Source organism: Syngnathus leptorhynchus, chromosome 14 (genome assembly GCF_054491065.1).
Source record: "Syngnathus leptorhynchus isolate UIUO chromosome 14, UIUO_Slep, whole genome shotgun sequence".
Taxonomy (NCBI): Eukaryota; Metazoa; Chordata; class Actinopteri; order Syngnathiformes; family Syngnathidae; genus Syngnathus; species Syngnathus leptorhynchus.
In genome coordinates this window covers 2,542,735-2,566,865 of record NC_141208.1, presented here as the reverse complement: position 1 = coordinate 2,566,865, position 24,131 = coordinate 2,542,735, and the positions used below count along the sequence as shown (strand labels likewise).

The following is a 24,131-nucleotide window of genomic DNA, read 5'->3' as shown; positions in this document are numbered from 1 at the left end:
CTGGTTGATGTGTGACGTCACTCGGACACAGGTGTACCTAATTACAGGCCACTTCATTAGGGAAAGATCATGGTCAAAACTAAAATGAAAGTGAAAAGTGCCACACCCGCCCTCACCCCCACTTTCTGATTGGCTGGTAGATCTGTGACGTCACTCGGACACAGGTGCACCTAATTACAGGTCACTTCATTAGGGAAAAAGCTTAAGTGAAAAGTGCCACACCCGCCCTCACCCCCACTTTCTGATTGGCTGTTTGATCCGTGACGTCACTCGGACACGCTATTAGGTACACGGCCATTTTCAGGTGTACCTAATCACAGGCCACTTCATTAGGGAAAAATCATGGTCAAAACTTAAATGAAAGTGAAAAGTGCCACACCCGAACAACCCCCCACTTTCTGATTGGCTGGTTGATCTGTGACGTCACTCGGACACAGGTGTACTTAATTACAGGTCATTAGGGAAAAAGTTTAACTGAAAGTGAAAAGTGCCACACCCGCCCTCACCTCCACTTTCTGATTGGCTGTTTGATCTGTGACGTCACTCGGACACTCCATTAGGTACACCGCCATTTTCAGGTGTACCTAATAACAGGCCACTTCATTAGGGAAAAATCATGGTCAAAACTTAAATGAAAGTGAAAAGTGCCACACCCGAACAACCCCCCACTTTCTGATTGGCTGGTTGATCTGTGACGTCACTCGGACACAGGTGTACTTAATTACAGGTCATTAGGGAAAAAGTTTAACTGAAAGTGAAAAGTGCCACACCCGCCCTCACCCCCACTTTCTGATTGGCTGTTTGATCTGTGACGTCACTCGGACACTCCATTAGGTACACCGCCATTTTCAGGTGTACCTAATAACAGGCCACTTCATTAGGGAAATATCATGGTCAAAGCTTAAATGAGAGCGTTAAGTGCCACACCCGCCCTCACCCCCACTTTCTGATTGGCTGTTTGATCTGTGACGTCACTCGAATTCACATCACGGGGGGGGGGGGGGGGGGAACGTCATTGCCTCCCCAGTCATGAACCTCACCGCACGTCACTGTTTGAAACCCTTTTTTGAAACCCTAACCTTAGTATGTGTTCAGAAGGCCAACGGGAAGAGAAACACGAAAGAATCCGATTGTGACACAAATGTCCTTTTAATAGGAAGCAGATCAGTCAGGCTGCATTCTAGTTCCGGAACAATCAGTTATGAATAGGAAACCAATTAGAAACATCCTTAGTAGAAAATAACCCTCTCATGCGAATTCTGTGTCCACACTACATTCATATTTGTAACAGATGACATATTCACAAGCCTGTCTGAAAACAAACGCGTGAAGGATTTGTCATTACACGGCAATTTTTTTTAAAATTATTATTATTTCTCTCCAAAACAAATGGAGAAAGGGGGAAAAATAAAAAGGAGATGCGTGCTGGCACATTAAATTCCCATCATGCATTTTTGTTTTCTATGTCACAGGGGTGGTCAATCATGTCTGCGTGCACGCATGCATGTGTGTGTGTGTGTCTTCTGACATGGCCCTTTGTGCTTGAGCAGAGATTGCCGCAAGATCGGCAGTATATGGCATGAAGCGGGTGCCGAAAGCCCTCCATTTCTTTTTCTGTACAGGTTTCAACTTGACACACACTTTTGAGTTTTAAAAGCCCTGGAATAAATGACAACACATGAAGACTATGTCACTCCTCATAAATTGGACACTAAATATGATTAGAGATCAAGGTTTCCCAAACTAAGGCTTGGAAGCTTTTACAGCACCCCATTGACAGCAATGAGTGCACGATGACAAAGGCTGAAGTGCCAGGAAGGAAGATTTTTTTTTTTTTTTTTTTTATAAGTGTAAGTCTTTGATTGACATTTTATTGTTTATTTTTCTTGACAATATATAGCTTTTCAAAAACAAACCTAAAAATGGTAGTTTTACACATCCATTTGAAAAATGGGTTCAAATGGTTGTGTGTAATTCACTTTTGAGTCTAATTTGTGTAAAAAAAAAATCAAGTTTGGTAAACCCTGTTACAGATGAATGTTTCTCTTGCAGATACAGCACAGTAAGACTTATTGATCAGTACTGTTAAGAGTATTGAGGAGAGACAACATGTGATAGGCCAGCAGTGTTTGGTCACAGTCAATGACATCATTCGTCGGAACCACACAAATGACAATGGCGGTATCAGCTCGTCTTTTTTTGTTGTTGTTGTTGCAGTAAACATAAATAAGATCATAAATGCTTGGCGGTGACTCGATGGCTTGTCTTTCAAATCAAAATTTGATAATAAGAGCTCTAGTTCATGCAAAGTGGGTCCTTCTCAAGGCAAATAGTCATTTAAGGACACAAACGTATTCCGTCTTCAAAAGGAGACCTCAGTGAGAGGAAATGACGGGGATAGGATTTGATATTGCGCTTGGTGGACTGATTGACGGTGCATTCGTATTGCTCACAATCTCAGAAGGTCTTTTTGCGCACATACAAACTTGACCTGTTCTACATGTCACTCTTGACGAACTGCACGGTGGGCATGCCAGTATGGCAGAGTAAGGGTGGGGGGGGGGTGTCTGCTAGCCCTTTTGGAAGTGCAGTGGTACCCTGACATATGAGTTGCAGTCAAGCTATGATTATGCTCAACTTAAAACACTCATTTGAAAGCATCCTTTCCCATTGAAATGACTGGAAACGCCATTAATTTGTTCCAGCATGTTTATAATGTGTTTTTAAATAAGAAAAAAAATAGTCCAGTAATGTACTGTATAAAAACATAGATTTTAAAAAATGTAAACTAAACCACTTCCTTTACTTGCTACATTGTTTTTCCTTTGGTTCCACAGGCTTCAATCGTTTCTGCTTTTTTTGCCACACTTTCATCAACATCAACTTTTCATGAAGAAACGTCCACGGCCCAAAAAAAATAATTGTAATGTTCTTCTGCTTTAGCAAAGTACATCATGTTATTGTTACAAAACTCACTTTGGCAAAATACCTGCACAAAAAAACGCGAGCACAAAACAGATTTCTGTATTTCAAGGCAACCACATGACTTGACAGTGGCTGGAGGTTGTGCAGTTTATTGCAGTCATCTAGTGGCGGGATGGCTGAAGCTCACGCAAAAAAAAAAAAAAAATCAAACATTTGCTTGAAGAAAATTAGACCATGTGACGCCTTGTCTCTGGAAAAACTCGCAAGTTGCCTCACCCGTATGTCAAGGTACCGCTGTACAGTAAATGTGCTCCACGCTGTGTATTAAATCACACAATGGAATGCAACATGAAACATGTGACACACGCATCATGCTCACACTGGGCAACTATTGGAGACAGCCATATTTTTTTTGGGGGGGGGGGGTTGCCATGGTTACAGCGGGTGAATCACAGTGTTGCTAGGAGGCTTCAACATGCAGGACGTTACCCACGGCACGGAACACACGAGAGGGGAGGACGCTGAACTTAGGTCGGTGTGGTTCTCTTTGAAATATAACAGTGGTGTTCAAAATATGGCTTGCGGCTTTTATATGACACACTCACATTAAAGGGGACATTGAACTTATGACTGGATACCAAATTTCTCACCAATTAATTTGCAGTTTGATAAGCCTTATAATGATCGGAATAATTTGAATCAGGTTTGTCAGAGGAGGGAAACCGAAAGAGCTGGATGTCAAAATAATGCTGAAACGATTTGACGCTTCTCCGTTTGGACACCCCTGTTACAGGAACCGTAAGAAGCTGATCTCAGACCTGCCCCTCAGACCTACTTGACACAAGACGGACAGGCGTGGAAGAACAACGCACATACACAGACAGACGTAGCATAGCGTAGCGTAGCGTAGCGCCGCTCTCCTGAATATACAGGGAGGCAAAAGTGCAAAAGTGGTCATCCTCCAACCATTCACATGTGTCTTATTATTTCACATCTAAGTGTTGGCTGTAGAAAAAGTGACATGTTAGTATTATGAGTGTGGCAAACCTGAAGCTAAAAGGGTCCAAATGTGTCCAAAGGAAACGTGAATTTGTAGAAAGATATTCTGCCCTCAATGTTGCAAAAATGTAGGCGAAGGAATTTACAGCGTTTTGCGCGTTTGCAGACTCGTGTGCTTGTCTACCGCACGTGGCGGGCCCGGCCGTCCCCGGCCCGGCCGTCCCCGGCCCGGCCGTCCCCTCAGCTGCGGCCCTCCTCGGCCGAGCGCTGGTCCGACTTGAGCTTGACGAACTCTTTGGCCACGTCGTCGTTGTTGCGCTGAGACAGGATGCGTAGCACCGTCAGGCCCGTCTCGTCCATGTGGACGCGGCGGCCCAGCGGGAGCCAGCAGGTGACGCTGGCCTTGTCGGCGATGTCCTTCACCTGCAGCACGGCCATGCCAACCGTGCGGTCCTCGCGGGCGAAGCAGTAGTCCTTTACGCACACTTGCAGCTCGTAACTCTCGGGACCCACCTCGGTGCCCAGCGAGCTGGAAAAAAACAACAACGCCGCACTGATGAAATACTCACATTTTATGTGCTCCAGCCTGCCAACGTTTGTAATTGCAAATAGATGCTGCAAGCACTACTTTTATATCAAAGAGCATGACCTGATTAAATGAGGCTCTTTCCCTTACTTCAAAATAGTTCCTCGGCACCAAGATGCCACAAGATGGGGCCAAAGCAAAATTCTTTCCTTGCATAATGTTGCAAAAAAAAAAACAGACCCATCCTTCATTTTATTTCCCCATCAAGCAGATACTCACTACTGGAAGCTCTCGTTGAATTTCGGGGACCAGCTGTTATTCTTAGATTTGGTTGCAAACTTCCTTTTCTTATCACTAAGGTGAGGGCCGATGATGTAGACCTCCACGAAGGGCCGAAAACCCTGCGCCCTCCATTTCAGGTCGTTAGCCGCCACCACTGGAAGGAAGAAGTTCCGTGAATGGAAGGGAACGACCGGCAACATGGACAGGTCTTGCAATTTATTGACCTTTGATGCTGATCTTGTGCTCGCCGTTCGGCTGAGGTAGAATGTCCACGTGCATGACCACCTCTCCAACTGCATCCACCCCCGATGCTGCAAATAGAGTTTCCACTTCATACAAACGTGTGGGCGGTTCACAATGCCGACATAAAATCCAGGCCGTACGTTTTTCCGGCGGCGTGTCCTCGTTGGCCGTGTAGCGGATCCCTTTGCCTCCGTGGACTGAGAGGACAGACGGATATTTGTTAGAAAGGCAACAAATGATTCACGTTGTGTGTTTCCCATCTAGTTGGACTTCAAATGTCCTACCCTGAGCATGCTGAGAGAGGACAAACTTCCTGATGAGTTTGTCCGTGGCCTGTGTGTACAGAGACAAGGCGTAACGCAGAGACGCAAGGTCTGGACTCTTCTCCAAGAAGGTTTTCTTCAAGCCCACGCCGCCGGCATGGAAGTATTGCTGCGTAATGAAAAGCCATGACATTTTTTGTTTTTGTTTCGAATTTTAGCTTTGGAAGTAGTAAATTGCGCAAGGTGTAAGTACCTTAATGGTGTCCAGTGCCAGCTCTATGACCGCACACTGTTTGGGGGTGAGAGCTTTGGCCTCCTCTCGGCCCATGTGCTCCTAGCAGAAGACGAGTGTTAGCAGGGCGCTTGTACTGTTGACTCCATCCTAACGTTCTTACCTTGAGCTTTGACAGCTGGCCTAATTCCTTAGCAGCATTGAAGATCATCTGTGTGCCCTGGGAAGAAAAGGCAGACAATGTATTAAGGATGGAAACAGCCTTCTAGAACATCCAAACCATGCTTGGCTACATAAATGATGTGCTGAGTTGAGTCCAATTTGAGTTTGAATGTGACCGGTGAACTCGTCTCATTTACGAGGGGTGTGCACACTTGTGCAAGCACATTTTTTTTCCCAGCTATCCTTTCTTCTTGAAAGTATTCAGTGATACCGTAATAGTGGTGAAATGGTGAAAAAAAAAAAAATGTTAGCATCACAAATGGTGGTATTTGAACTGGGGTGTGTCGACTTTTTCTATCTCGGTGAAGTCACACACCGTCTGGTCGGTAAGCGTTGGAAGCACGATGGTTTTCTCCATGGTGTTCATCACCAGTTTCCACAGCTCCTTCAGCACTCTCTTCAAAACCGTCTTCTCGCAGATTTTAGCAAACAGCGAGAGGCTGAAACGCAAAAGAACTTCACGTTAGGATGGCCGCTTCGTGAAAAGACTCTTTTTGACCCAACCGGCCCGACTTACTTGCTGTCCAAAAAGTCCATGATGGGCTGCAGAACATTGTCTGCTTCCTGAACTACGCTGCCATTTGCTGGCACAGTCTGACCTTTGACCTGGGCCAAAATATCCCCCATCTGTCTGACGTTGTCCTCAATTTGAGGCTGGAAACTACAGCGGCCAAAGAACGCATCGATATCAACAAAATATTTGAGCAACCGCTGAGAGACAACGCCATCGGCGGCACGCCAACCTGACGGCGAAAATGCGGCTGAGGTCGTCCATGACGCTGTTGAGTTTATTCTGCAGTTCTTTCAGGAAGTCACTTGCCTCCACGTTGAGCTAGAGAGAAAATCAATACGATGAATACATATTGACGCCATCATATTCGAATCAGATGACCACGGCCGCTACTCACATCTTTGCCTCCCATGGCTTCAAACATTTTCTCCAGCTGAACTCGGAGCTGCTGGATATTATTGATGATGATACATGGCTGAGGATGAGAAAGAAAAAAAAAAAAGTCATCCGCCTGCTGCCAGGACTGAAAGCAGTCCATTCTTGCCCTCTTGAAGAAAAAAGGAGAAGCTGAAGTTTTCCCTAATGAAATCCTCGGAGTCGTCGGTCTCTCTGGGAGCGCTGCCCGCTTTCCCGCGGCTTCTCGAACAATTCAGCTAATTACACGGCCTTAATTTACTTTGAAACGTCGCAAACCGCCCATGTCAATTACACTACAGAGAAGGGCTTCAAAACGTTACTGCCATAATCCATAATAAAGCAGAATTTATGATAGCGTGCTGGTATTGGACCTCTGTAGAATTGGGCTTCTTTACACCACCAAAGGAAAACTTCCAAATCCCACAAAGTTAACTTTAGCGTAGTAGGCCTAAGGGTTCATCCAAAAAAATGGGAATCAGGTTTTATTATTGCAATATGCTGTAACATGAAAACTAACACTGTTCTTAAATAAAGGAAAATGGAAAAAAAATAGCTTCCCAAATGATTCAAATATATATATTTTTTTTTTACTGAAGTAAATAGACTATAAAGGTATCTATATTGTGATTGGATGAGTGGGTCGGAGGGGGCGGGGCCAGTGGAAGAAGGCAGAGCATTGCTCTGCGGGATGAATGCTGACAGTTGGGAGAAGCGCTAGTTGGATGCTTTATTTGGCAACGTTAACCGTTTATTCTTACAATAAAAAGCTTATTGATCGAGCGCCGCTTGTCTCCATTTCATTATGTAAGCAGACGCTACGTTATATCGTCTGTCCGGGAGGGCTTTCGGTAAATTTGCTGACGGCCGGTTAGAGGATTTAAAACGACTCGTCAACTCGTCGACGTCTTTTTTTTTGCACGTCAATTATGCTTTTGTCAGATCCCAGACGCAATTTGCGGATTATTATCGACCGGTCGGTTCCAGTCCCGGTGTCCGTCTTGACGCTTACCACTTTCTCCTTCTTCACGTGATTTGGAAATTCCTTTGCTATGATGTCAGCGTAAGACAGCAGAACATTGCCAATGGTCTGGGAAAGAGATACACAATCAGGACAGTGAAGTGGGGGGGGGGGGGAAAAAAAAAAGATGGAGGTGAAGGTCACCTTTGCGAATCTCTTCATGTAGTTGCCCACAATCTGAGGGTCGGGACACTCCAGTTTGCGGATGATTTCGAAGCTCTGATTGAGTTGTGAAAACACGTCCACCACAGAGCAGGAGAACAAAGCGTGTTCTGAAGTGACCTGGAACTGCACAAGAAGAAGAAAGAGCAAACAATCAACACGAGGAGGTCCAATCCTCAATTAGCCCAGAACTTCAAGTCATCTTCTCGTGCTTACGCCGTCTTTTTTGTCCCTCTCTAGGGCACCGTGAAGAAAATCTCGGGATACTTCCTCATTTTCGTCCAGCCACATAATGACAAATGGCTCAAACCACCTGCGGTGTCAAAATAAATATAAGAAATAAAAAGGTGATTTGTTGCCTCGTGCGACTTAAAGTAGGTCCCTGGCTAAAAATACTCACGCTGGATATTCAGGTACATGTTTCTGGAATGTAGGCAGTTCTTTGCAGTACTCGTTGTAAAGCCACTTGACCTTGAAGTGCAAGTTCATATAATCTGCACTTTTACACAGACGATGCTTCTCATGTTCTACAGAGACGGCAAAAGTATTTCATGAAAAAGAAAAAAAAAAAGCAGAATATTAAAATGTCCCTCCCTTCGAGCGATGCTGACCTTCCATGGCGTATTTCATGTCTTGAGCAAACATATTCCACATGACCTCAGCACTGATCTTGCCCACATTTAGTTCCTGTGGAAACCTAGAAGAGCAAACAAAATCCCTCAACTCATGAAGAAGTTACTGTTCCAGAAGATGTTCCATTCCAACACACAACTCACTGATTAAGGCAAGGTGTGTACGAGTTTTTATCCTCCTCTATAATGGACACGATCAACGTGATAAGTTTGGACCAGAAGTCCAAGTTCTTGACACTTGGACCTTGCTCATCTGGAGGAACCGCCTTGGACTGGAGGACAGGAAGAGCCACATAAACATTTGCATTCTTCACAAACATTGTTCATCTTATCTTACGGGATCCGTCTGATATTCCCTGTTGTAGAGGTCGTGGCAATTGTTGAAGATGTACTCGTAGGTGGAATTGAGACAAGCTTTCACGCAATCCTTCACAACCTGGCTCGCTCTGGGAGGACTTTGTAGTTCCTGGACCTAAAAAGAAGAGCTTCATGAAAATGTATTCCGAAGCAAGAATATATGTAGCAACATGTTTGCTTCTCTTACTGATATTTGGCTAGGCTAATGTAAGCTAATTCCCAAGATGGCCTTCGGGCTTCTTGACAGAAGGGCCCGGAAAATTTGCATGTATGAAACGGAACATTCTTCTACGTATTGTTACCTTCATCCTGAAGAATGTGATGCTGGTAAGCAGGTCCACAGTAGACTTGAGGTCCTGGAGTCTTTCAGGACTGCTGGCAGGAAAATTATTCTGAAAGTAAATACGCAAGGTTGGACGTAGCATATTCTGGATTTGTAGCGTCAAGAAAACATTTGACGTTAGAATGTCACGAGTCGTGTCACTAGTTCAAACAAAAATTCTATCCTGTGGATTCACGACACAATTTGACGACTGCTTAAAATGTTTTGAAGATTACAGCTGACAGCTAACAAAAACCCACCATTCAAGAAATTGAAATAAATAATTCCAAAATTAGAAATGATGTTTCATGAATCCATATGATAAATATTTATATTTTTTTATAATAAATTTGAGATAAAAGACTCATGACTCCTAAAAAAGAAAGCAGAATTCAGTACCCGATACATGGAGAGGTCAATCCTTAGGGAGTTGTGCAGCTGATCCAGTAACTTGACAAATCTCTCCTTCTAAAAATGCAAATGACAAATGAAAGACGTTGGTACCGTCACCGCATGAATGTTTCGAGAAGAGGGCTGGGCTCCATTTTATTTGTCTTTAAACTCACCCGGAGGGAGTTTTTATGCTCACGAACCAGATCATCCCAAGAACTGGGAATTCCGGTAGGAACTTACGCCAAAGTTGGACGCGGCAAATCGATCAGAGGCAGAAACATTGTTGGAGGACTGGGTGGTGTGAGCGTAGTAAGCGTTGATGTTGGCGAGCAAGGTGCTCATCACGGCGGGCACTCCGGGGCACATGTATTTAGATGACAAGCAGGCAAAGTGGCTGTTGATAAAAAAAAAAAAAATCATCAAGTCATGCAAAAACAATCTTTTCTTTTGAACTCCATCGACATAGCAGCACTGACGTCATAGCCTGGTAGATGGACTCCACGCCGTAACGCATGGCAAACTCATCCACGATCTCCTGAGCGGTCTCCTCAAAATACACCTTCCACGCATCGTCCCCTTTGGCATCGGGAATTTTTACCACGCCGCCGTTCTGTTCCTCGGTGGTGTACTGGAAGAGATGCTAAAAAAAAAAAAGACCAAAGAAATAGCTTGTTATGATCAAAACATTCCTGGATGGATGGAATTGTAACATTTCTCCCTGACCTCGTGAAGACAGGTGTACTGGACATGATACGGAGCCACGGTCTCCTCTCCTTTAATCTCCACGCTGATGTGCATGCGGATGGCTCCCGACACAGCGGATTTATCCGTCCTCTTGTCTGTCAGATGCAAAAGTGAGATAGAGAGCACATGCGTCACGAGTTCCATCTCCGTCTGAAAAAACAATGGATACAATCTGATTGATGTGGGAACTCACCCAGATTATACCAAACATCCATCTCCCCGCTTAGCGTGCGGACTTCGATGATGGTTTGCCCGAGGAAGTCGTCGCTCTCGCGCTTGAACCTCTGTTTGACGCGAGACTTGATGTCGTCGTCCTCGTCCCACACTCGGACTTTGATGCGGTCCGAAGAGTTGTGGCACTCGCTGGATGAACGGCAGATATTGTTAGCAAACAAACACCAAAAGACATTTTTAAAGGTGTCTTCGTGTTACTCACAAGTGGAAGTTCTCTTCCCAGACTGGGTTGAGGTTGCCGTAGATCGTCTTGGTTCTTTTTTTGGTCTTTCCCACCTGGACGGTCACATATGGATCACTGGAACCGGTTTTATCTTTCGCCTGGAGTCCCTGTGCGCACACCACTGCGGGGACACAAGCAAGGTGAGATGTTTCCAAGCGGAAATGAAGATGAATGTGGCCCGTTGGTCTCACCGGTGATGCTGATCTTTGCCGACCATTTGGACGTGCCGTCGAGCACGCTCTGCTTGATCTGTTTCATCTGGGTACCGTGGGTTGATTTGTCGAGGCCAAAGACTTCCTGGATTTGCTCAAAAATCTCCGGTTTGTTCCTCTCTCTGATCTTCATGCGGTCCTTTAGGACCATGATGATGTTCTGCGTTCGGTCTTCCGCTCCGTGCTTGGAACTTTTCTCAGCGGCCCCTTTACGGACAAGGTGGATGAAGAAAATGGGAGGAAGAGGAAATAGGGCCGGTCCGTTTGACGCACGAGCGACGGCTTACTCTGCAGACAGTCGGCGTTTAGCAGATCTTGGCACTTGTCGTGACATTTGACGCCACACTCGGAGCAGCGCATGCCTTGCCTGGCGATGCCCCACAGCAGGCCTTCACATTCGTAGCAGTAGGTCGGGGTGGTGGCTGTCCACACTTCGAAATTGTGCGGCGTAGTGGAGGAGATGGGGTAGATGAGAGCCTGCAGGGTTTTCTTATAAACGTGACTTTTCTGCAAAACAACACCAGGAGGAATTTCAAGAAAGGCACCCATGTCGAAGAAGCAGGAGACAAAGGTAACCCACCAACTCTTCATTGCCGAGAGTCGTCGAGGCCATTGCCGAGGTGATTCCGGCCTTCCGCGAGTTCTGCACTAGCGACTGAGAAAAGATCAACAAACTTGAGTTCATTCAGGAGGGGGTGGAATTTAAAAATCCACGTCGGATAGAAGAGTACTTACCATCGCCTGATGCAATGAAACAGTGGTGAAAAAAAAAAAAAAAACACATTGAGAAAAAAGTTATTGTAAAAAATAAAATTTTTGAAAAGTCAGTGTGTGTCTTACCAGATCCCTGACAAGAGGAATGGCTTTTCTCTTCCGAAGGTCTGGCATGCTGTCAATACTATAGAGCGCACCTCCCATTCTGCATACAAAAGGGAAGAGCCATCATCACATTTTCCACAAGGTTGGAAACGACCCCGAAGGGACTTGCAAAAAAAAAAAAAAAAAATCTAATCTCCCCCCCAGATTTAATGGATTCTTGCTCCACTCTTCCAATTCATTCAATTCAGCCAAGTATTCCTTTTTTCCCCCCCCTGATTAATAATACCCAGTAAATTGTATCATAAATATTCATCAAAAGTGTCGACTCATTCGATTCAAGTGGAGTTTGAGTCGAACAGTGTCTTTAACACCGAGACACAAATTGTCTTTGTTTTCATATCGGGATTATCTTGCACTGGAAAACATAAACTCACCCTCCTTTACCAAACCATAGCGAGCTGGACGTTTCTCCTCGCGCCTAAAAGAAAAATTAAGAATTGTATTGATTTATTTATCTATTATGTTATTTTTATTTAGGAAAGACAATTCAATGTCTCATTAGCTAATCCTAGCTACATCAATAGACTGTATTTACACACAATAAATCAATAAATAAATAAATAAAAACAAATATCGCTTTTCTATCTGTGGAGAAAAAAAAGTGATAACAGAAAATATGTTGACCTTATTAAGAACTTATTAGCTCTAGCCAGTATTGACTTTGCGTCACCATCAGCTTGAACCTACCTGTCGGCATGCTCCAATCATGGCCAAGAAAAGTGCATGCGAGTGTCGCTATGGCAATGACATGAAACTGCAACAAAAACAAAGTGGGCCGCCACGTACGCACAAAAAAAGGAAAGAACCAAAGGCCAAGTGGAGGAAAACACTGTGACACACATACATCAACATAAAACACGGAAGCAAGTGATTAATAAACTCAATTTAAAAACAATGAATAGCAACCAAATATGTGAATAATGCAAGTGCAAATCAAATCTTCAGCAGCGGCAACATTCTGGTGCAGAACTTCACAACCTCATGTACTGTGTGGGCTTTTTTTTTTTTTTTTGCCATATAAATAAATAATGCACTTCACATACATATTTCAAAGACTCGCTCGACAGCTTTAGAATCTCTGGAACTTATATTTTTTTAATTGAATAGATGGAGATAAATGGGGAGCTGGGCACTTACCTCCCGAAGCTGGTCCAAGACTTTGTTGTAGAGTCTTAGCCAGTTCTCTTTGGCTCGGATCGCGGGATCCACTGGTTCTTTGGGCTCCTCGATAACTGGAAGACTGAAAAAAGATGTTTTGGATGTTGAAATTGTCTTGATTGTTTGCGCTGTTGTTGGAAAAAATCACGATAACGCCTGAAATGAAAGAAAAACTCAACTGATGTTTGGTGTCTCTCCTACCTCTCAGGTGGCATGTCTTTTTCCTCAGGGGTTGGCGACTTGTTTGTTTCGAGGTACTCCTGCTCCGTGCTGAGATTCTCCTCTGGGGGCGTAGGAGACACCTTGGCTTCCTCCGCAACCTTTTCCTCCTCTAACCAAAGCTCTTCTTTCACGAGCGGAGCCTCGTCCACAGGGGCGACTGGCTGCGCAGTGACGGAACCATTGAGGAGAGACTGAGTGGAATTTGCAAGGTGCTGGGAAGCGACGCCCGCCGCACCCGAGGGGGGCTGAGTTGCAGCTAAGGTGGCCGGGTGGGAAGGCGGAAGATTGTTTGCTGCTACTGATTGATGTTGTTCCGATACGGCGGCGGCGGCGGCTGGCGGCGGGGGATGAGCTTGGGCGGTGGGGACAGAAGATAGGAAAGTGGAGGCTAAGCCCGTGACTGCGGCTGTTAAAGGCTTGGCCATTGAGAAGAAAGAAGCGGCGGACGGAGCGGTTTGTGCCTGCGTTTGGGGTGGGCTCTGTTTGCTTGGTTGAGGACCAGGAGCGGGCTGTGCCGTCGGGGCAACGCCAGCGGGCGGACCCAGACCGGACGCTTGATTTGCGGCTTGCGGCTGTTTGTCATGTAGCGAGGTTTGTTTCTCCAAGGGAGGTCTGGAGCTTGGTACGTCGAGAGCTGGCGGGGCGGTGGACGTGGGGGTGGGCGTGAACGGAGGTTCCAAATCCTCACTGAGGTTTCCATCCAAATTGTACACGTCGTCATCGTCGTACGTCAAGTCCTCGTCTTCATAAAGGCCTTCCTCTTCCACCTCATACAAGCCGCCGTCTTCTTCCTCGTACAAAGCCGTCTCTTCGCCGCCATCTTTGCTGTAGCCGCCTTCGTCACTGTACCCCCCCTGGGTCTCGTCAGGGTCCCAGTCCGGGGAACCTTTACTGTAGCTCACCGAGGAGTGGCACGAATGGTAGGAGTCGTTCTCGTCGTAAGGATCCCGCTCGCCGTATTCGCCGGCGTAGTCCTCTTCGCTCAGCTGACTGCTGCACCGACTCAACTCCGCGGACGATGCGTAGCTTCCGGTGGGACTGAAAAAAAAAAAGAAAAGAGAGGAGAGGGGAATGTCAGGACCGTGATAGAAGGCTGCGAGAGAGAGATGACGAAACAAAAACAACATCCAGCATACAAAGGGATGAATGGGGCTAATAAAAACGGAACGTGAGAAGGAGAGAGGCCAAAGAGTGAAGGCCCATGCCAAGTTCGCAGCGGAGGAGCAACCAAGAAAATCCGCCAGGGTTGCCCTGTCCGAGACACTCACACAAGCAGCTAATCTTTTGTGCCGTATTGACCACTAGATTGCATTTTGAATTATTCATAAAGAGGGAAGCGGAGGGAGGCCTTGCAAACTTTCACTCTCAGTCTGTGCAGATGTCAAGAAGATGTGAGAAATGTGGCGTAAACAACAAATCACATTTGCTCGGCTCGGCCCGGCCCATCACGACGGGCAGAGAAATTCATTGAGTGTTTTCAGAACTCAAATTGACTCAATGACTTACTTCATTTGATGAAGGGGGGTTCCAGAAATAAACGTTTGTAATGAGCAGGTTCCAACCCACCTGACGGTGCGCTGATGATTGTAGTCAAGGTCGTGACTGTTGGCGGAATACGAGACGCCTCTGGAGTTTCGGTTCTGGTGGCTGATTGGATACTGGTGGACGGAGGCGTTGGGCTGGGATGTGCTGTAGTATGGCGGCGGGATGCTGTTACTGGTTTCGCTGCGGTAGTCGCTGTCTCGGTCGTCCACGGCGCTGTCGGGGTCGTCGTCTGGGGTCAGCGAGTACGGAGGACACAAACGGAATTGGAGTTCAGAATAAAAATGGAAACTTTGCTAATGTTGTCATTAGCTTGGCAACTAATCTGTTCCTCCTCGCATCAGGACCTTAATAGTGCTGATTCGCTTCAAATTGGGAACGCTATCTATTCATCATTGCAAATGAGTCTCTTGAAAAAAAAAAAAAAAAAAGGCACCAGATGAACTTCTTTCACCGTCTGGGCACGGAAAAACTATTTTAAGACCAGAAGAGGTTTTTTTTTTTTTCTTCTCCTGGCTCACTTTTCTGTTCCCATTCATGTGGCGCTCTCTCCGAATCTTTGAAGATGTGTATCTTCTTCCTAGGACTGAATAAATGAAGATGTGTTTTTTTTTTTCCTCAACTGTTGTGATTTTGTTTCATTTTTGCTCACCGTCCCTATTGTCAAAAAAAATTAATAATATTTAAACGTGTGTGTGTATGTGTGTGTACACTCACTCTGTTGATCTCCCCATAAACTCCAATTACCTAAAATGAAAGAAAACATCTTATCCAAACGTAACATTCTCTGGCAAAGAATAACGTCGGCTCAGCAGATTGAGTCAATGTTGGAAGTAGAGCAGCATCCTGCTGGAGCTCGACACCTGATCCCCACGCTATTGATCTCTTACGGTGTGGCCACGCTAACTGTTTGCACTCCACCGCACGACAACCCGCATGATGTTCACCAAAGCACGTAAAACCATAAATGAACTCACAGCACTGGGTGCTGGGAACCCGGAGTGGGCGTTCCTGTTCTTCTTGGTATGAGTACTGAAGAAAATGAAAGTTGCCATTAATCACGTTGCAGTGCTCTGAGCAGTGAGAAGAATCTGCGCTTACATCTTGTTCCCTCGTGGCATTAAGTTGTTCCAATTTTTTGGCCCAGTACCTGGCCTCATCCTCCGGGATGTCTGAAAGGCAAAATCAAACTCAAGTGAGACAAATCTGACTTGCATGTGCTAAAAATAGCATCTCTGATCTGTGTTATATTATTAGCGAGCCGAAAGGAGCGATGCGATTTCACTCAAAGTCTTAGAAGCTATAAATAGGGCGGATGGCTCGGAAAACGAAGGATGTTCAATATCGCCCGGGGGAAGGGGAAAATAACACCTCATCGATGGTCAAAGGAACACAGTTTGATCGATGAGAGGGAACCGACACACATCTCGCGCGCAATCGTCAAAACTAGGTCAAGTTTTTGTTCTCTTATTTCCTCCAAAAATGGGGAACTAACCAAGAGGCAGCTCAAAACGCGTGTCCAGCAGCATCAGGTGAAGGGTGGGATCTTTGGTGCCGCAGATCTCGTTGTCAGTCATGATGACCTGAGAGTCCAACGTCAGCCACTCACCCGGGCCTTCCTGTGTGTGCAATGGAGAAGATGAGCATCAAAGTAGCATTTTTTTTTTTTTTGGAATGGTGTAGCCAACCTCATTTGACTGTCTGATGTTGTGAAGTGGAATCCACACTGTGCCGACCATCGTATCCCAGATTAAGCCTTTGTTCCACATCTCGACAGTTAGACCCAGGTCTAAGCGGTTGATCTCACTGAGAGCCAAACAGAGTGGATTTGAAATGAACACACCTTTACCGGAATAAAAATACAACTGCGGCTAATCGTGGTAGAAGGGTGATGAATGAAGGCGATGCTATCACACGCTTGAAGGAAGCTAGGTGGAACTTTAATTAAGACCCAAGGCTGGGAGATGGAATCGAAAGCACTCACAACATGAAGTCCTGCTCCCAGCTGGGCAGGTTGCCCCGGACGGCGATGGTTGTGCTCTTCACATTTTGTACTTTAAGCGTGACATAGGTGTTGAACTTCTCTGTCAGGAGAAAAAAAAAAAAAAACACCTCATTGAATTGTTGTTATTTTCTAACCCGATCCAATAGATTGTCCCGCCATAAGCTCTCCGCATGCCGTCCACCTGATGACTTACCTTGGGGTCCATCCAGCTTGGCTTTCTTCACTGTGGAACCACACAGAGGGACAGATTTACAAACAAGAACACCATCTGCTTTCATTTGCAACAAAACAGAAGATCTTTTCATTTGATCGTGACAGTCTTCACTGCGGCAGCGTTTGTCGAAGAGTAGGCATCCATTTTTAATGGCGTTTTCTGCCGCACTCTTGTTCAATACAATCTCCACGTCACTCTCACACAAACCAGTATCACCTTCTCCCCCCCCCCCGAAAGTGGTCTGCCACATCATGACCCGTCGCCATAGTAACCAGCAAATAAATGTAATATCGCCTTGAGTCAGCAAGGCCCTTTCTGTGTTGAGTGGAATTCTTCGCTTTTGAGTTTCTGTGAAAGTTCATGAAGTAGCACTTAACGCTAACTTGATATTTTTCTACTGATTTGGTAATAAGAAAAACGACTTGGGCAATTATTAATTGTTTTCTCAAAAAGGGTTGCGTTTGACTTTGAAAGTTTGACTGCATTGGGTATCAAAAGAGACGCATCAACGCATGGAGGCGAGGATCAATATGAAGCCAAATTGGATTTTGCTCCGTGAAAGGCTGACGCTTAATTATGGCTGGCGATCATAAATCTCGATGACAGGTTGGGTTGTCACAAGGAGTGTCCGCAAGACTCGGGAGCAATTTTTTTTTCTTTTTGGGTCACACATAGGCAACTGATCATTTTACTGGAAGCAGGTGATGGATAGCTAGCCTAGTTTCATCAAATTGGCGTTGTCATCGAACCTTCGGGCTTCTACTAGAGAGCAACCATCATCAAAAACACTTGAAATGATGCCAAGTGTGTGCTAACTCCCATTTGGAACAAATTTGAATGCGACCGGTTATTCCAAACACAGCCACATCCCAGTTATCAGGGTGTGCACAATTATGCAAACCCATTATTTCTCTTGAAAACGTTCTTTTTTTTTATCAGTTCAGTTGTATTGCTCTTATTTATGAATTATTATTATAATGATCATTATTTCAAAAACATTATCCGCATTTGAACAAGGTTGTGTCGTCTTTGCGTATACTATCCGCCGCATATCACCATCTGATTTGCATGCAAAGCCATTTTATATGCTGGCCTTTCATTCTTTAAATACCTGACACAGCAAACTTTGGACATGTGAGAATCGAGCGGCATGCCATGTCAACAGACTCAACGATGAACTCTTGAGGAATGTGAACGAGGGACTCGCTGATTTTTGGGATCAGCCAGAAATGACAACCCAATCAAGTGTCAAAATATGGTGAAGTGGGCCACAGCATTTGACGAATTGGCACTTTCTCAAATGGAATTGAGCGTGCACGAATATAGGATTACATTTTGGAAGGTTGAAAAAAAAAAAAAACAGTCAAATCCATCTGACAGTGTGAAGAAACGCGGCTTCTTGAAGAAGCGCAAGTACTGTGGAGGCCAGAAATAGCTCCAGTAGTCAGGTAAGCATGAATGATGGAAAAGGAACAAGAACGAGGCACTCTGCCAAGTCTCGTAGTCTACGGCCCTGACAGCAGCAGCCGCAGCCGGCCTTTATGAATGGGGAACTTTAACGACACCCCGCCACTGACTCAGTGGGCGGACCTGGTAGGATGGGATGAGATGAGATGGCATCAATAATGACGCAGAAGGTGACTTTGAAGCACCTTAACCTATCCTTGCTCACCGTTACATATATGACAAGGGCCACGAGCTCTGACACACGTCGGCGATGACTCGCTTTTAGAGCGAGTCAATATGAAACTTGATTTTTGCCGTCGGCCTGCGCTCCCTTAACGACTCTGTTGAATGTTCTTTGACCAAATTCACTTCAAAGTCGTGCATTGAGCACATTTTCATTGAAAGAATGATAACCTGAGAATAAATCAAACGGATGATTGAAAAGGGCGGCGGGAGGGGGGGGGCGGGGTCATCTGATTTCAGCAATCTACGTACTTCCCGTTTAATGTGCAATTGTAGTAGTCTTACTCATCACTCAGGTACCAGCATCAGCATCAGGTGTTTTTTTTTTTTCGGGAAGTAGGGTGGGAGGAGATGACGCATCGCTTGAGAGAGAAGGGGGGGGGGGGGGGGGGGGGGGGGACGGTGAGAAGTGACGCGCACCTCCCTCCACCAAGCGAGTATTCCCTCACGACTACAGCCAAGCGGGGGAAGAAGGGAGGCGGCAGCGCAACAACGCGGCAACGCCAGGCAGGGGCTTTTCCACATCCTGCTCATCTGTCTGCCCACGCGCGTGGACGAGTGGAGGACACGCATACACACACGCACACTGAAGAAAACCATCAACAGTCACCTTACTAGCTCAAGCAGGAAAAGACAGTTCAATGCAAAGATGTCGATATCTTTAGGTACATCGATGGTCACGATCAGTTTCGTCTCTCACGTCCCCCCCCCCCCTCCCCCCCCCCCCCCCCCCCCCAATGCGCTCCCGTGGGTAAGGAAAACGTGCGAGTTCACTGAACGTGTTCTGTTGGACATTTGAAGAGATGTTGCAAGACCAAGAGTTTACAATCAGCGTCTGACAGCTTGGTGCAGTACTAAATAAAAACGAGCACATTTATTGAATGATCTTACCTCCCACGCATAGTAGGGACATTTCTGTCGCGTGGCGTGAGGGTTCCCGGCTGTCCTCCGCTGAGCCGCCGCTTCCTGGCTGAACCGTGATTTGCAGTGTCCGCTCCCTCCGTCGGATAAGTCCAAAGGCAATTTTTGTGCAAGAAAAAGGAGGTGTGCTCTCAAAAAAGGACTCGTCGCTCGCTACGCGCGGCTGACGTCTGCTGCGCGGCTCAGGGCTACTACCCTGTGTCCACTTTGGTTGCTCCCCTGCATTGCTCCTCCCGCCCGCACAGCCATCTTGTTTCAGCAGGACAGCTCCCCTCACCGCTGTGACGTCACTGGGATGAGGAGTAGGAGGAGAGGAGGTGATGGGAGGACGCCAACAGCACGATGGACAACGTGACGGGACTGCAATCACGCTTACAAAAAAAAAAAAGGGATTCCACTGTGGGGTACATTTAGTCAAAAGTCGAGAAACAGTGACGGGCCTTTATTTAGGACTTGCCTCTTCATATCATCGCAAAAAAAAGTAGCCAGCAGAAGAAGTTTGACTCAAACATAACAAAGGGTTCATATATCATCCACGGGTGTCTGTAAGTAAAAAAAAAAGTATTTATAAATATAATGAAATGGAGAAAAACCAAAACAAAACCTTATTGTCAAACGTGATCGGCTCCAATCCCCAACCCACGCGCTAGAAGGCGCTAAAGGCAGAAATGCACTTGACGTCGGCCAGAAACGTAGAAGAAGAGAAAGAAGAGCAACGGTAGGGGGTGCTGTCGGCGCTGTACTCACTTTTTGACGTCGATAGCACAAGAATCTTGGCCGAAGAAGCGTGTTGTTTATGCCTATGCTTCATCAAGATGGCTGCTGGTGATAACAGTGGCAGACCTCCGTGCCTCAACTTCGCCGGCCCGGGTCCCCTGGGAAACAGCCAACCCAGCAACAACGTTTTCTCCATGCCGGCATCCAACGGCGGAGCTTTAGGTTCGACCGGCGGGCCTCAGGGAGCTACTCGACGCTCTAACCCGCAGCTGGGGCCTGGCGGTTTAGATAGCAACGGCGTTCTGACCTCCGGGGCTCCTACGACACCTCAGGGCGCTCTTCAGCAGCCGACCGCGGCGAGTGCGGGAGCCACCGGAGGCATGGCCACCCCGGCGTCCAACATGGTAACCGTCGCGGCGTCGAACGCCACTCAAGCGGCGGCACCCACCGCCGCTCCGGCTGCCGCCTCTGTGTTGGTGTACCGAGAGCCGGTGTACAACTGGCAGGCGACAAAGAGCACCGTGAAGGAGAGGCTAGCGTTTCTATTCAACAACGAAGTGCTCAGTGACGTTCACTTCTTGGTGGGCAAAGGAATGGGGGTTCAGAGGATACCTGCACACAGGTAGGATTGGACTGCACCAAAAGCTTGAGTGGTGCTACTTTAATCTGATTGGCTGCTTGCGCCTCGCCACTGATAGGTTTGTTTTGGCCGTTGGAAGCGCCGTGTTTGATGCCATGTTCAACGGCGGAATGGCGACGACGTCAACGGAAATCGAGCTTCCTGACGTGGAACCAGCCGCCTTTCTAGCGCTTTTGAAGTAAGTGTACGGAGCGGGGGCAGGGGCATTTGCCACCGGGGGGGGGGGGCTGCAGCAGTAGATCATTTTGCAACGTGTACTCCTGGGATTGCTCACTGCGTTGTTCCTTTGTGCGGATTCTGTCAGATCCGTAATCTGTCAAGGTAGCCAGGCGTGTCATCCTAATTTGGGGCTTTGTTGTTAAGGTCTTTTTTTTGTATACTTTGTGAGAGAACAAAGACAATTCATATTGTCATGTGGCTTGCCATGTATTTTGGGACTTTAGTGATGCCATAATCATGAAAAGCATCAATACTGTTCAGAAATGTAATCTAATGTTGTACAACCGTGACATGTACGTTATAATCTAAAGCGATTTTGATTTCTGGAACAGCATTCATTCTGAAGGCCTTGGGCCAATTAGAGTAAAGGGCAATAAAGAAATAATGCACTTTGACCCCTGTGTAGGTTTCTGTACTCTGATGAAGTTCAGATTGGGCCAGAGACCGTGATGACAACTCTATATACTGCGAAAAAATACGCCGTCCCAGCTCTGGAGGCACATTGTGTGGAGTTCCTCAAGAAGAACCTGAGAGCTGACAATGCTTTCATGCTGCTCACACAGGTCAGACAAACTTTGGATGGAACAAATTCTCAGGACTTTTTTTTTTTTTTTTCCCGTTCTGACGGCCGACTTCAAAATGCATCACAGTACTCGATCCGAGATCTGACGTTGCTTTTCGACTGTATACGTGCTAGTGAGCGTATCTTCTTGTTCCAGGCACGTTTGTTTGATGAGCCTCAGCTTGCCAGCCTCTGCCTAGAAAACATCGATAAGAACACAGGAGATGCGCTCGCCGCCGAGGGCTTCACAGACGTTGACCTCGGTATGGTTTTTCCTACTCCTCGCCCCTCAATTGTCGCTTGCGTCTGATGATGATTGACCATCACTCCTTTTAGATACGCTGGTCGCCGTGCTGGAGAGAGACACCTTAGGCGTGCGGGAGGTGCGTTTGTTTGGAGCCGCGGTGCGTTGGGCGGAGGCGGAGGCCCACCGGCAGCAGTTGCAGCCCACCCCAGAGAACAAGCGCAAAGTGCTGGGCAAGGCCCTCACACTTATCCGCTTCCCGCTCATGACCATCGAAGAGTTTGCAGCAGGTGAACCGAAGCAAAGGAGAACTTCCCTTTCATTATGACACTCGCCATTGACATTTTGGGTTTTCCTCAGGCCCGGCCCAGTCCAGCATACTGACTGACAGAGAGGTGGTGAGTCTCTTCCTCCACTTCACAGTCAACCCTAAACCCCGCGTAGACTTCATCGATCGGCCTCGCTGCTGCCTCCGCGGGAAGGAGTGCAGCATCACACGGTTTGGACCGGTGGCCAGTCGCTGGGGCTACAGCGGGACAAGCGACCGCATACGGTAAACCGCCAGCTGCTGAATGAAGAGAAATGAAACGACTTTTGTCTAAACGATGGCACTCTTAAGCTAATCGCACGATGCTTTTAGGTTCGCGGTAAACCGAAGAATATTTGTGGTCGGGTTCGGCCTGTACGGCTCCATCCACGGACCGACGGACTACCAAGTCAGCATTCAGGTATGATCCCCAGGCTTTGTCATTGTTTCCGGATTCCAGTAACGTGCGTGTTTGTTTCTCTTCTCCCCGTGTAGATTATTCACACGGACAGTAACACCATACTGGGCCAGAATGAAACGGGCTTCAGCTGCGACGGCTCAGCCAACACTTTCCGAGTCATGTTTAAAGAACCGGTGGAGATACTGCCCAACGTTAACTACACTGCCTGTGCTACACTCAAGGTCTATATTCTTTTTTTATTTTTTTTTATTTTATTTCTTTAGGATCATTAAAACGTTTCAATTACAGACGCCATCGTATTTAAACAGTCACAGTAAACTCTCTGCGTCTTTCCTACAGGGTCCAGATTCTCATTACGGGACGAAAGGAATGCGAAAAATAACACACGAGTCATCGACAACGGGCACCAAGACCTGCTTCACCTTCTGCTACGCGGCGGGTAACAATAATGGCACTTCAGTCGAGGACGGACAGATTCCCGAGGTCATCTTCTACACATAGTCAACTTCCACGTCGGTCCATCAAACAGCTCGGAAGCCGTGGCTGGGTGGTGGTGGGGGGGGTTCTACATCTCGGGGCTCATGTGTCTTAGTATTGTCCCATCCCGCTACTGTTGGCCACATTGAGAGACAACTAGCCATATTGTGTGTAGTGAAATGTCTCTTTTTGAAAATTACACAACAGTTCCGTGAGACTCCGCAGCGGAAAGAAAAAGAAAAAAGAAAAAATCTGCTGAAATGATTAGCAGCTTTTCTATCTCAGCTGCACGTTGCCAACCAACAACAGCTTGACACTGAATGTTATTCAGACCAGCATTTCATGACGACAAATCAGTTTTCATCCATGTGCGGAATTGAAAGGCTTTACTCAATCCAAACTTGTTCACCCGTTCCATTGGATAAGCAACTTGAGTTCAAACGGTTTGATTTTGTATCTATGCTTGGTATTTGCCTATATCCAAAAGACCTTGCACTTTCTTGGCCTTTGCAGAATTGGTCCTTCGACTGATGTACATGAACCCTTCAAATGTCGTTTTTTTTTTTTGTAAATATGTGGGGCCCGGGTTGTTATTGACGTTAAATCGTTGCACAAACCCCGAGACCCACAAACTTGCCCTCTGTAATGTTAATTAAAGATATTGATTCGTTACTAATTGATCATAAGAGAAGTAAACGCGTGCTACATCCTTGTCGGCTTCAGAAAACACGTTAAGACACAACAATAGATGTCATTCAAGCAAACAGTTCTTGTGTTGAATCAAAAAGTTCATAAGAAACTAGTTCCAATGTTTTTCTTTATTTAATTTATATTAATGTAATATAGATTGAATTCCCCCCCCTTGACATTTTGAACGTTATCTATGTATGTTTCTTCAGAAAACTTGAATAGAGAGAGGTAATAAAAATGAGGGGAATTTGAATCTGTGCGTTTTGTTTTGTTTTTCCACACTTTAGAAAAAAAAAAAAAAAAAAGC

General features: G+C 46.3%; 2 protein-coding genes across 2 annotated transcripts; one reads left to right on the top strand and one right to left on the bottom strand.

The window, feature by feature from the left end:
* Positions 1-1,152: 1,152 nt before the first annotated feature.
* Positions 1,153-21,035, bottom strand: LOC147045932 (protein unc-13 homolog A). Its single transcript, XM_085929468.1, has 43 exons — positions 20,295-21,035; positions 19,518-20,090; positions 16,917-16,946; positions 16,703-16,802; positions 16,407-16,524; positions 16,214-16,337; positions 15,820-15,890; positions 15,696-15,750; positions 15,436-15,465; positions 14,743-14,950; positions 13,156-14,214; positions 12,934-13,036; positions 12,171-12,214; positions 11,758-11,836; positions 11,653-11,658; positions 11,498-11,572; positions 11,205-11,424; positions 10,897-11,124; positions 10,685-10,826; positions 10,442-10,611; positions 10,228-10,343; positions 9,981-10,144; positions 9,745-9,898; positions 9,511-9,579; positions 9,092-9,181; positions 8,770-8,904; positions 8,577-8,704; positions 8,412-8,497; positions 8,201-8,327; positions 8,017-8,113; positions 7,783-7,926; positions 7,630-7,707; positions 6,601-6,678; positions 6,436-6,524; positions 6,210-6,353; positions 6,009-6,132; positions 5,634-5,690; positions 5,492-5,572; positions 5,260-5,407; positions 5,116-5,172; positions 4,957-5,043; positions 4,730-4,886; positions 1,153-4,453 (listed from the first exon to the last, which is right to left on the bottom strand). The coding sequence occupies exons 2-43, from the start codon at positions 19,537-19,539 to the stop codon at positions 4,165-4,167; spliced, it is 5,583 nt and encodes a 1,860-aa protein (XP_085785594.1). The 5' UTR covers positions 19,540-20,090; positions 20,295-21,035; the 3' UTR covers positions 1,153-4,164.
* Positions 20,326-24,077, top strand: LOC147045931 (BTB/POZ domain-containing protein 2-like). The gene is made up of 9 exons (XM_085929467.1): positions 20,326-20,886; positions 20,963-21,082; positions 21,530-21,686; positions 21,843-21,948; positions 22,022-22,219; positions 22,290-22,482; positions 22,570-22,657; positions 22,732-22,878; positions 22,997-24,077. The coding sequence occupies exons 1-9, from the start codon at positions 20,363-20,365 to the stop codon at positions 23,156-23,158; spliced, it is 1,695 nt and encodes a 564-aa protein (XP_085785593.1). The 5' UTR covers positions 20,326-20,362; the 3' UTR covers positions 23,159-24,077.
* Positions 24,078-24,131: the final 54 nt, after the last annotated feature.